This window comes from Lissotriton helveticus, chromosome 2_1 (genome assembly GCF_964261635.1).
Source record: "Lissotriton helveticus chromosome 2_1, aLisHel1.1, whole genome shotgun sequence".
NCBI classification, from domain to species: domain Eukaryota; kingdom Metazoa; phylum Chordata; class Amphibia; order Caudata; family Salamandridae; genus Lissotriton; species Lissotriton helveticus.
Window position 1 is genome coordinate 736,735,571 of NC_136059.1, and position 13,274 is coordinate 736,748,844.

The window sequence follows — 13,274 nt, forward strand, 5'->3', positions numbered from 1 at the left end:
TTTTAGCATTTATGTCACTTGTAAGGGAATTAGCTTCTTTTACAGTTAGAGATGGGATGAAATGTTTGACCTACAATAGGGGTTCTTAACATTTTGACTTCTGTGGACTCCCCATTGAATCATCACTTGAATTCAGGGACCCCCAATGAGTCTTTATTGGAAGTCAGGGATTTCCAGCCCAAGCAATTTCCAAGGTTTGGACCTTATAAGTGTTTGTTTATCCAGCACAATATCCTTGGTGCAACAACTTCAACTGTTGCATGGCTAAACACTTATAAGCAGGGCTCAAGTCAGGGTATCACACGGGTGGACGGTGTACCCCCACTTATTTTACCGGGAGCTCGATAACTGGAGCAAATGGAGCCACACATTCAATCTTTGGCCTCTCTGGGGCGAGATCGGAGCTCATTCAGAACGCTGCTCATGCGCTGGCTTCTCTGATGCGCTCACATCTAAGGGGTGAGCGAGGGGAGGCAATGAGTCTGATGGTGCAAGCCACCTTTCGTGACGTCCCTTCCTGACGTGACGTCAGCGTCCCGCCACTTCTTTTTTTAGCACTTGTGCCCTGCTATGCCAATGCTTGTTAAATGTACCGGGGACTCCCATCTCGACAACGGGAAATGATTCAAGCATGTGAATCTATGAAAGATTCCAATACTGGAGAACTACAGTTACAGGTAAGTAACTTATTTCTTATTGACCTTCGGTAGCAGTCTGTCTTTTGGATAATATAACTGCCAATTTATCACTGCCCGCTCATCTTCCCATTCTGTGTAGTAGACTTTTGGGAATAGTAAAGTGGCAAGTAAGATTAGCACACTATCAGTTAATTTAGTTCCGTTAGACATGCCCTGCATCTGAGGGTGTGGAAAAGAAAGTAAATAATCTCACAACTGTGCACATGAGTGGTGCCTGTTTGTCGCTTTGTGCTGCCATTTTTGTAGGTGGTATGGAGTTGCCACTGAGGCCAGTGGTGCCAGCACGCAGTAGCTTTTACTGGAGTTTCCAGGTCCTGCCTGGTTCCTGGGAGGATTCACAAGATGAGGAATCTGCAGTTAGATATAATATCCACCAAAAAGAACAATACTGAAGGTAAGTAACTTGTACTTCTCTTCTTTTTCTGCAAAGCCTAAAAATTTAGTTGGACTACATCCATGTTGTATATCTGAAAGAAACACGTTAGTGATAGATTCCTTACCTTAGAATTACCCCCAGGCGTCAGACTGGATCCGGAAAGTTTTCGTCAGCAGTATCCTTGCGCGTCAGTAGGCGTCGTCGTGCGGCTCTGGGTACGTCGCTTGCGTCGTAGTCGCCGAGATGAACGTCGCTGGAGCTACTTAGACACGCCCATGCGCGCTGACGTTAGTTATTTCTTTTTCCACACCAGCAAGCTCAGATCCGGAGAGAGCAGTACCTCCAGTCACTTTTTTACTGAGTTATTTTTGGGACTTTTGTCCCTGTTATTTGAGTCTTTGACTTCAGGTGTGTAGGGATGCCCGGTTTTAAGTCCTGCGCAGCTTGTCCCCGCACAATGTCGGTGACGAACCCGCACCATGAGTGTCTCTACTGTCTGGGGCGCGACCACGACTGAGTCGTGCCCCGATTGCCGGGCCATGGCTCCGAAAACTTTGCGGGAGCGGTCCCGATAGTTGCTGGAGGCCCGGGAGTCGGCTCTGCGCCTTTCAAGGTCCCGGTCCCATGGGAGGTCGAGGGAGCGGTCGCGGATCCGCCACCACCACCATCGTTCGTCAAAGTCTTCGCACTCTGAGTCAGGTAAGGAGAAGCACAAGAAGTCGAAGAAGCATTGTCACTCTTCACCTTCCCCTATCCTGTTGCGTGACATGGCTGAGGGTGCAGGTAGTGCCACCCCCGCGGCTCTGGCGGAGCTTGTGCAGTTTCCGATGGCCTACCTGCCCTTCACGGATCCATCGGCGACTCCCGCCCAGCTACAGGACTTCCTGTCAGCCATGGCCTGCCTTTTTGGCCCATCGGGCCCCGCAGGAACGCCTTCAGGCCCCGCGCGTTCGACTGGGGGTCCTCGCTCTTCCTCAACGTCGACTCTGATGTCGCCAACAACTCCGGTCTCTGCGCTGCGAGACCACCATGGATCCATGAATGGATCCCAGCCGTTGTCCGGTGGCATCGTACAACCTCTACTGACATCGACATCTACGGCACTGCCGCCGGTGTCGGCCGGCTCCATGGCCGACGCTGTCCCCGGCTTCCACCCTGACGTGGAGACTGCACCTGACCGGTGTCGATTGACGCCGATACCGACAGGGAATTTCTATACCTTTCTCCATCCGCATCCCTCTTATCCGCCTGCCCGGCAGGTTGGGGAGGAAGGGGAAGACTGGGAGGGGTCTGAGGATCCTCTCGCGGCCCAGTGCGAGTTAGACCCGGACGGGGAAGAGGATTTGGAGGATGCAGGTGACATGGATTTGACTCCAAAACCTGGCTCACTGCCTCCTTTTAATGTGGCTACAGAGGAGGATGGCACATATTCTGTGGTTTTGCATAGAGAAGCTGAGGCGCTCAACCTCGAGCTCCCTACGGTGGCCTGTGTTGGACTTGGCCCTTTTGGCAGGTTCACCCCGAAACTTTTTGCTTTTTCCTAGCCTGTTTCTGGAACCTGGTGTTGGTGATTTTAGGCCTTGGCGCACTTTTTCACTGTGGTACAGTGTAAAGTGCGTGAGCTCTCTGTGTATGTATGGTGAGTGACCTGCCCTCCCATAGGAATGAATGGGGAATATGTATGCCCATGGTAGTTCCTGATGTGTGGGGAGTGCAGGGTCGAGTTTGATATGTGCAAACTCGTGAGATTGAATGCTGCGTAATGGTGTATGCGGCATGATTGTGTCTAGTTTAGAAGTGCCACTTTGAGAAGTTGGCATATTTGTGTAGTCTGTGGCTGGCGTGTGATTGGCTGGTGAGCCTGGCCCAGGAGTGCCTGGGTCTGCTTGTGGATTGACTGTCTGGTTTGAGGATGACAGGGGCTGGGGAGCCCCCAGGAGGTTGTCTGAGTCAGCCCGTGGATGAAAGGCTGCATCTGCTGCCAGGGAAGTGGGAGGAGATAGCACCTGGGAGTGAATGAGGCTGTGCCTGCCTGCCACAATGCTGGCTCCACCTCCCCGCTGGGCGACTGTCACCTCTGTCCCTGATACTGAAAGAAAGAAGGAAGCCAGGAAGCCCAAGGGCTCCAGCAACACCCAGGAACTGGTTTAGACCGGGTTCAGGGCCCACTTGCACAAAGACTTCAAAGACTTTTCTCTGAATAATAAGGGGCTGTGTCCCCTTCCAAAATGTTCTTGTTTCTGACTTGAATCTGCCAGGGGCGTGCTGCTGCTTGGGCCCAGGGGAATCCCTGGGCGCTGCCCAGCCCCTGGACATCTGATGGACTTTCCTGTTCTGGGAGCTGCTGGGCTCCACCTTATGTCCTGGACTGCTGAGGTCCTGGACCCCTGAAGGACTTTTTGTTGCTGGACTCTGTGTTCCATATAGCGCTGGGAGCGCTTTAATTTCACTTTTGGCGCTGGGAGCGCTTTACTCTCGCTGCTAAGCGCTGGGAGCGCTTCATTTCCTCTTTAAAGCGCCTGGGAGCGCTCTGATTGTCGGTAGCGCTGGGGAGCGCTTTATGTACTTGAGGCCGGTGCCCACCCGGCATATCCCCTTTCGCGGCTGCCCACGCCGCTTTTTGACTGATTTTAAAGTCCCCTGGCAGGTGCCCACCCTGCCAGGGATCTTGCGCTTAATTTTTTTCCACTAGCCCTTTCGGAGCGCTTAAATGATCTGTACAGCCGGTGCCCACCCGGCATTGCCCCGCGAAATTGTAACCGTCGCCGCCCGGCCGAACCGGAAGTCAGGCAAGCCGGGGCGGGACCTTGGGACACCAGGAAGCTCTGCCTGGCCAATCCCAGCGCGGCCTGCCGGGAGAACTCCAGCGCGAGGAGAAGAAGCCGCCTGCAGTGTCCTTCCCGGGGCTCCCGAGTGAAGGGGGAGACCCGGACCTCTGCGCAGTATCGAGGGAGGAGCGGGAGTCCTCCAGCCCCAACCGCCGCGAGACCCGGTGAGTGCATGACAGGAGGGGGCGTAGGGGCATATTGCTGGTGCCCGTCCCGCCCCTCCAGTGCCGGGGCCTTGCGTGATCTGAGAAGCCCAGAGAGGCTCTAGGGGGCATATCTGCTGAGGAGCCCGGAGAGGCTCTAGGGGCCTTGCGGTGTTCTTGAGCCCAGAAAGGCTCTTGGTTTACACAATTGTCCACGAGTCCCCAGGAGGGGGACTCCAACGATGCCTCAGTTGTTTGTTGGAACCCAGAGAGGCCAAGGGGCTATATGGTTCACGAGCCCCGAGAGGCTCACAGCGCCCCATTTGTTGAGGAGCCCACGAGGGGCTCAGGCGCTACATTTGCTAAGGAGCCCACTAGGGGCTCAGGCATTACTTAGTTTTAAAGCCAAGAGAGGCTCTTGGGGGACACTAGGGCTTTGTGCAGAGCCTGGAAGGCTCCAACGTCGTTCCCACCATTTTGATTCCCAGTTGCCCAGCAATTAGTGGGCAGCTGCAACGTTTAGGTTTTGTGCCAGTGGCGCACCCCTGACTGGCGCTGCATGGCAGCGCGCCCTGACATTCTGGACACAGGGCTCTTTAGTCCCTTTATTAGATGGGGGCTGGTATGTGACTTTATTTAGGCGCAATGTGATTATCTATGTGATGGTAATTGCCTAATGTGAGTTTTGCGCAATGTGATGTGGTGCTAGGAAATGTAATGCATTTAATATGATTACGCGCCTTGATCTTACACCTCTGAATGTTTTTATGCATCATGTGTTTTTGCGCTATTGAGTTATGTTCTGGCACCTGTGAATGTTTTTATGCATCATGTGTCTTCCTGGATTTTACACCTCTGAATGTGTTGGTTTATGCATCATGTGTTCTTCCTTCCCTGCACCTCTGAATGTTTTAGGCATCATGTGTTTTCTTTCCTTACACCGCTGAATGTGTTTTTATACATCATGTGTTTACCTTCTTCCTTACACCTCTGAATGTTTTGTGTAATGTGTAATATGTAATGTGTTCTTGCTGATACCCCTAAATGTGTTTTATTCTTATGTGGTTGTTCTTTCCAGTACAGGTGGTCCTAGTGAGGTCCTGGTCCCCTGCGTGTCATTCTCCTAAGGTGTTTAGAGTTGCGTAGGTGGTACTTACCTGTTCCCAGTAGTTACTGGATGTGATTTATAACTGTTATTTTATATCCTTTTATTCTAATTTCTGACAGTATTTCTATTTCTAAAAGTGTTGATTCTGACAGTGGCCTATGTGGCCCTGTCCTGTAAATAATCCCTTATGAATATTGCCCGTGCCAGTTGGCACAATGTACATGTGTGATTTCTATCTGATGTGTTTTGACAATACAAAATTAATTTTAATATAACCTTGTGTGGAGTTCCTTTTGTGGTGTGCCTAGGATGTTGTTGCTGTTGTGTGCTGGCGCAAAAGCTTTACACATTGCCTCCGAGTTTAGCCTTACTGCTCGTGCCAAGCTACCAAGGGGGTGAGCAGGGGTTATCTTGGCGTGTGACTCCCTTGCCCTGACTAGAATGGTGGTTTCTGCCTGGCTTTGGCGTCAGCATTAGCCTACCAGAAATAGCCAGTTCTAACAGCCGTCAGGACTAACCTCCTGACAGAAATGCTCCAGCCAGCCTCTTCCTTTACGGAGCCGCTGTTGCCCTTTAATGACACACTTTCAAACGTTCTTTTGGGCACCTGGTCCAGGCCTAACACATGGGCTCCTGTGGATAAGAACGTGGCCCGACGCCATCGCCCGGCCTCGGGCGAACCCATTTTCCTCTACCAACACCGACCCCTGAGAGCTTGGTTGTCCCAGCCACTGCGTCCCCAAGTGCATTCCCTTCCGCACCTCCGGATAGGGAATCCAAGAAACTGGAACAGTTTGGAAAGAAACGGTTTACTTCCGCCAGTTCAGGGCTGTAGTCTGTGAACACTGAATGCCTCTTGGGCCGTTGTTCCCATTCTGTGTGGGACACGGTTGCGCAGGTGCTATCTCAGTGTCCGGAGAAGGCCCGGACAGTGCTATCGTTGAGTAGAGAGACGCAGCCAAGTTCACAATTCGTTGTGACCTTGACACCGCCGACTCGCTGGGCAGGGCGATTTCCACGACCGTGGCGCTACGCTGCCACGCCTGGCTGGGGACAACTTGCTTTTCCGGGGATGTCCAGAACACTCTGATGGACATGCCTTTTGATGGCACTTGCCTTCTTGGCGACAAGGCAGACAGTGCGTTGGAGCATTTTAAGGACACACGGGCTGCGGCCAAGTCCTTGGGCCTTTCCATCACGCTCACTCATTCCGCTTCTGCTTTTCGCTCCTTTCGTTGCCAAGAAAGGGGCATCAAAAAACATTAATTTCAGAGCCCCAGGCCTGCGCAACAACCGTCTCAGCACAGCCTCGGACGTGGGACCCGCCAAGGTGGGTCACTGGGCCAGCGGGCGGGTCATTCCACCACCTCCCCTGCCGCCAATGCCTCCAAACCTTCCTAGTCCGGTGTTTCAGGCCCACCAAATGCCAGTGGGTGGCAGGATTCGCCATCCACTCCCCCACTGGTGCACCAGCACTTTGGACAGGTGGGTTCTGCAGATAGTCCGACGGGGCAACTCCCTCCCCTTCAAGACTACTCCTCCAGCCAAGCTACCTCAGTCGTACCGCATGTCGGGGATCACTTGGCACTTCTTCAGCAGGAAGTTACGGCCCTCTTGGTGAAGGGGGCAATCGAGTGCATTCCGGCGCCAGAAGTAGGTCGTGGTTGTTACTCCCACTACTTTCTGGTTCCAAAGAAGGACAAGGGCCTGCGTCCTATCTTAGACTTTCGGAACGTCAATCGCTTCCTCCGGAAGGAGAAGTTGAAGATGCTCACACTTGCTCAGGTCTTGTCTGCCATAGACCCGCAAGACTGGTTGGTAGCGTTGGACTTGTAGGATGCTTATTTTCATATCCCTGTACTGCTGGCCCACCGGCGTTACCTGCGGTTAACGGTAGGCCACAAGCACTTTCAGTTCACCGTACTCCCTTTTGGCCTTACCAGCGCCCCTCAGGTGTTCACGAAAGTGATGGCGGTGGACGCAGCTCATCTGTGCAGATCAGGGGGTTTCAGTCCTCCCCTATCTCGACGGCTGGTTGTTGAAGGTGGGCTTGCCGCAATCAGTCGTCTCCCACCTCCAGACTATGGCCGACTAACTGCATTTGCTGGGGTTCCCCATCATCGTGCCGAAGTCGCACCTGGTTCCCTCTCAGAAGCTCTTTTTCATCAAAGCGGTTCTGGACACGGCGCAGTTTCGGGTTTATCCTCCTGAACAGCGAGTCCGGGACATTTGGATTATGATTCCGATCTTTCGGCCCTTGTCCTGGGTTTTGGTCAGGATGACCTTGAGGCTGCTGGGCCTCATTGCCTCCTGCATCCTGCTGACCTATCATGCCAGATGGCATATGCGGGCTCTGCAGTGGGACCTGAAGTTCCAGTGGGCGCAGCATCAAGGGGACATGTCAGAGTAAGTCCAGATCTGGGAGGACACTGCACAACAGTTGCAGCAGTGGGTCACAAACCAGCATTGGGGCAGCGGCAGATCGCTCTCCCTTCCCCATCCAGAGTACACAGTGGTGACGGATGCGTCCCTCGTGGGATGGGCGCCACATGGGAGAGGCGGAGATCAGAGGCCTCTGGTCTCCGGTGGAGTCCAGGCTGCGTATCAACCTCTGGAGCTCGAGGTGATCCTACTTGCACTGAAAGCATTCCTTCCCTCTGTCAAAGGGAGAGTAGTGCAATTATTCACAGACAACACCACCGCCATGTGGTATTGCAACAAACAAGGCGGGGTGGGGTCGTGGACCCTATGTCGGGAGTCTCTGCGTCTTTGGACATGGCTGGAACGTCAAGGCATTTCCTTGACGGTTCAACACTCTGCAGGTTCTTTGAACACCAGGGAGGACGAACTCAGCCGCAGGTGCATGATGGATCACAAATGGCGTCTTCACTCGAAGGTGGCGCAAGGTCTCTTTCAACAGTGGAGAGAGCCTTGGGTAGATCTATTCGCTACCAAAGAGAACGCACAATCACTTCTGCGCGTTGGATTTTCCAAGGCGGCACTCGCTCTGCAACGCTTTTTGTCATGAGTGGCGTTGAAGTCTATTGTACGCTTTTCCGCCTATATCACTTCTACCCAACGTGCTGAAGAAGATCAGGCGTAACCGGGCCCAAGTCATTCTTTTGGCCCCGGACTAAGTTCAAAGAGTTTGGTATCCGAGCTACTCAGTATGGGCATGGATCCCTTGATCTGACTGCCTCTTCGGGAGGATCTTCTGTCGCAGCAGCAGGGGACAGTCCTCCACCCGAACCTGTCCAGCCTCCACCAACATGCGTGGAGATAGAGCGGCAACAGTTGATTACTTTTGATTTGCCTCCTGAAGTATGTGATATCATTCTGGCAACCAGGCGTCGCTCCACTAAATCTGTATACTCCTGGAGGTGGAACAAATGTGTGGCATGGTGCACAGCAAAGGCTGTGGATCCCCTTTCTGCCCCTCTTTCAGAAGTCATTTTGTTCCTTCTTTCTCTGGCCCAGCAAGGCTCTGCTCTGGGCACTATTAAGGGATATCTTTCTGTAATTTCGGCCTTTCTCAAGCTCCGTGATCAGCCCGCTCTTTTCAAGTCCACTGTTGTGAATAGATTTCTCAAGGGCATTACTCACCTTTTCCCTCCTATTCCGTTTGTGATGCCGCAGTGGGACTTGAATCTGGTTCTTACCTATTAGATGTGCGCTCCCTTTGAGCCGCTTCACAATTGTCTGCTTCGTTTATTAACTTTGAAGACTGCTTTCCTGGTTGCCATCACTTCCGCTAGGTGCGTGAGTGAGGTCCAGGCTTTTTCCTGTAAGCCTCCTTTCTTTCGGTCCATCCGGACAAGTTTGTGCCTTCCAAATTTGGCAAACTATCACCTTGCCCACTTTCTTTCCACCTCCGCACCCTTCCAGAGAAGAAGAAAGGCTCCTCCGTCTGGACCCAAAATGTGCTGTCTCATTTTACCTGAATCGCACCCAACAGTTAGGGGTGGATGACCAGCTCTTTGTTGGCTACGTGGGCACCCAGAAAGGCCGGGCTGTACACAAGAGGACTACCTTCTGCTGGGTCGTCTTGTGTATCAAGGCCTGTTATTCTCTGGCTCAAAAGGAACCTCTGACGAGGTGTGCGCCCATTCTACCAGTGCGACAGCAGCTACTACTGCATTGGGACGTGGTGTGCCCCTGCAAGACATCTGTCAGGCAGCATTGTGGTCCTCACTGCACACTTTTACTAAGCATTATTGCCTTGACAGTCAAGTCCGAAGAGACCGCTTCTTTGGCTGTTCTGTTCTCTGTTACTTTCTGGCGTGATCTTTGTTCGCAGACCCACCTCCGGGGTTGGTATTTGCTGGGGTATCTATTCTAAGGTAAGGAATCTATCACTAACGTGTTTCTTTCAGATGAACAAGTTACTTAGCTTCGGTAACATTAGTTAACATAGAAGCATTAGTTAGTGATAGATTCCTTATCCCCCCACCCATCCACCCCGTTCTGTGAACTGATTTCTAGGGTTAAGGTCATCCCTTTCAGGGCCGTAGTTTCAATGCACCAGTGGTCCATATCTTGCATGGCTCTGTGTTCTTGGCGCGGAAAGTCGTGTACAGAACTCTTGTCAGCGCGCATGGCCGCGTCTAAGTTGCTCCAGCGACATCATCTCCGCGTCGTACGCAGAGCTGCATGGCGACGCCTACCGTCGCGCAGAGGTACTGCTGATGAAAACTTTCCGGATCTAGTCTGATGCCTGGGGGTAATTCTAAGGTATGGAATCTATCACTAACTAATGTTTCTTATAGATAAATCGTTACAGAAGGTAAGTAACTCTTTCATTATGTATACTGAGGATCTTTTACATTATTTTATGATTTATTTCTAATTGTAAAGTACTCCTAGACCTGTAAAAGTTGGGTAAAAATGCTACTGAAAATATAAATGGTTGTATATTAGCCATTACAGGCCTACAATTATTACCACCTAGGAATACTAAAATTATACCTCGAAGTGCAGTACAATATTTTTCCACTTGTGTTGCATGTCAGCATAGAGGAGAAAATAATTGCAGAACTATCTGTACATTTAAGAAACGGTTTATCACTTTTCAGCTCAACAATTTCTTACTATATGTAATTTAAATTTGACTGAAGAGAGTTAATGGCCCATTTTCTCTGCCTTTTGACTAATGTCCTTTAAACCCCTGTTCCCTCAACGTTTTTAGTGTTTGGTCAACTTCTAAGGTATATTTACAGGTTACTTTGAAAAAACAACTACTTATGCCATCACCTCCTAGCTAACTTCACATTTATTGGATTTACTTTTAAAATAATTTCACTAGTTTATTCATCTCTTAGGTGCAAATAGGAGTATGGAGATGGTAAGATAACAAGGAAATGCAACAGTTTCATTGTTGTTTCCTCTAAACACACGCCCATCCCTCCTTTAGATCCTGTTTTAGAGATTAAGCCCACAAAATAGAAAGCAATGTATCTTCATATACCTCCATAAGAGCACTTTCATCTTTACGTGTTCTTTTGCAGGTCACCATTGTTGTTGCCTACCTTAGTCATCTTCTTTCTAACCAGTTTCCAAACCCCTTCTTTCCCCTCTTCAACGTGCCAACTTTACTGGTCACTGCTGCTCCATATCAGCACCCTTTGGTTTTGCCATGCCCATCAGGAGTTTGAAATGTTATTCATCATCATATGGAAGTAACAGTGTTAAAGAATAATGTCAATGAAAACAGTAACTTTTCGTTTTATGGATAACTCTTCACAAGCTCTTTGTGTACTAACTCTCTTCCAGCATTACTTTTTTTTATTCCTGTGACTGAAATTTGCAAGGATGGTTTGAACATTACTGTACATGCATTCCACAAGAGATGTTCTGTTTTTACAATGCATAATTAGTCAATTTACCCCAGCCTGCTGAGGTTAAGATAAACTTGTTTTCTGTATTTCTAAAGTTTTTCACTTTTTTTGTTCAGGAATATGGCATAACAAAAGTGGAGAAACTTGAGATCGCCAAAGGCTATTGCACCCCGTTAGTTAGAAAGATCCGTTCCGATCTTCAGAGGACTCAAGATGATGACACAGTAAACAAACTCCACCCTCTGTAAGATTCAGAATTGTTTATACATTATGCATTTTTTATATGTCTTCTTATTGACCATTTTCATTGGCATTCTCAGTTTTATAGTTACATTCAGCAATGTATCAATATAACACATCACAACATTAAAAGCTATAAACGCCCAGTGTTCACTTATTTCCAGAAAACTCTGCTGTCCAGATGCCCGCCCCCTGTACCATTGTGTCACATTCTGCATTGTTGCCCATGCGTTGTGCATTTTAAATATTAATGAGTGCATTGAATGTGACAAAGACAATGGTTCCAAGAAAATCATCATTTTATTTATCTTTTTGCTATGTATGATTTTTAGTGTCAGTGTCCATTTCCCTTTATGAGGGCCTTAGATTACGAGTACAAGGGTGAACAGACAATGTAGTAAATCATAAAACACTGAGAATTATGGTTAGTCTAAAACGTATTCACTGGATTACACCAAGGGTGTGGAACTCCTTATTACGTGGTGCATATTGCTTGCAGTAAAGGAAAATAGATTTTACGTTTAATTTTGTCCACTGAACTTGTAGGCCCAGCATCCTGCAGCACAAACCCTTTTAACTGCCAGTTTACAGTACCATAGAATCGGAAAGAAGATTGTCTGCTACTAATGCAGAATTTGTATCCATATGTATGTATGAGTTGTACAAATTTGTACATATGATTAATTACTGCAAAGTTTTTATGTTTAGGGGGAGCTCTATAAGAAAAAAACGCAATGAACTGTAAGCTTTACTTGCATTACTGACAGTGGGTCCAGCATAAAAACGCCTGCACATGGTGAGGTGGGTCGGGTGTGGCTATCGCCCAATATGATAGCCACCCAATTCCTGGGCTCTGCTAGTCCATGCCTGCATTTACCTTGGCTTTCTCCACTGTCCAGAAACCTCACTATCTGCCTCCAAGTCCAGATCCTGTGCCTAACATTCATTTTTGTTTTCGACTAACAACTAATACTAGATGCACAGTTATAATATAACCTTATCTATGTCTGTTTTTTTCCGGTCAAAACCCAACAGACCCTCCCTTGGTCTGCCTTCTTAACAGAGCCCATGGGCCTTGATCTTCCTACGGTGGCAGTCAGGACTAATCTCCTGACAGAGGTGCTTCAGCCGGCAGCGGCCTCTTCGGAGAGTCGTGTAGTTTCTATAAAACCTATATAGGATCTGCGTGTTTAGATAACATACACTGCTGGATTGGTGTCTGACTGATTCTAGACACCCCCACCAGGTATGTTGGCCTGTGTATCAACTCACAGTGCCACTAGAAACTCCTCATACCAAGGAGAGAATACTTCTTGGCAACTATCGAACATGACAACCCTGATCCCTTAGGACTGTGGAAACAGTGTACTACTTTTCGCCCAGTCATTCATGCTCACTTAGTCTCAAGTAGGACACCCCGCAAGGGATGTTAGACCACTGCGAGCTGGAGTATCTGCATGCAGGAACCGCAGCTTCTCGCGTTAAAGTGTGTCGGCAGGGAAATCATGATCTCCCCTTCTTGTCTCTGCAAGATGTGATGTTTATATACCCAAAGGTCTCCCCCGAGGTTCTACCTTGCTGTGCCACTTGTCGGACTTAGGATGACGTCGGGAATTAACTTTATACCTGGACATTATACAGGAGATGGTAGTACTGCAGAGTTTCCAAGAATCTTCATGCATAATGAATGAAGCCATCACTAGGGAAAATCCTGCGTTCTGTTCGCAGTCGTTTCTAGGTAAAAAGTCAGTCCCTAAGAACCGTTATGTTTGTAATGTAGGGAAGAATATAGGTAAAGGGTTAGGATGTTACCTGAGCATACATTGGGGTACCTATATGGAATATAACACCCACTCCTCATCCGACTGGACAACATAATTACAATCTAATGTACTACGGGGCATGGCCTGGTCGAGCACCAAGATGGTGGTCTAACAGAGGAGCTCGCAAGCAATGACGCTAGCGCAGCTGCTCAGAGGCCTGCTACCACATCGTACACGCTCCCGGAGTACAGCGACGGTGAGCTGAATACTGCGTCGTGCAGGGA

The 13,274-nt window shown here is 49.4% G+C and overlaps 1 protein-coding gene across 5 annotated transcripts in view; it reads left to right on the forward strand.

Moving 5' to 3' along the window:
* PPIP5K2 (diphosphoinositol pentakisphosphate kinase 2) overlaps positions 1 to 13,274 on the forward strand; it is a 1,596,028-nt gene that overhangs the window by 859,410 nt on the left and 723,344 nt on the right. For all 5 annotated transcript variants that reach the window (XM_078675453.1, XM_078675448.1, XM_078675449.1 and 2 more), the window contains exon 20: positions 11,104 to 11,231. In XM_078675453.1, coding sequence (XP_078531579.1) covers positions 11,104 to 11,231 — 128 coding nt within the window. The remainder of the gene's footprint in view (positions 1 to 11,103; positions 11,232 to 13,274) is intronic.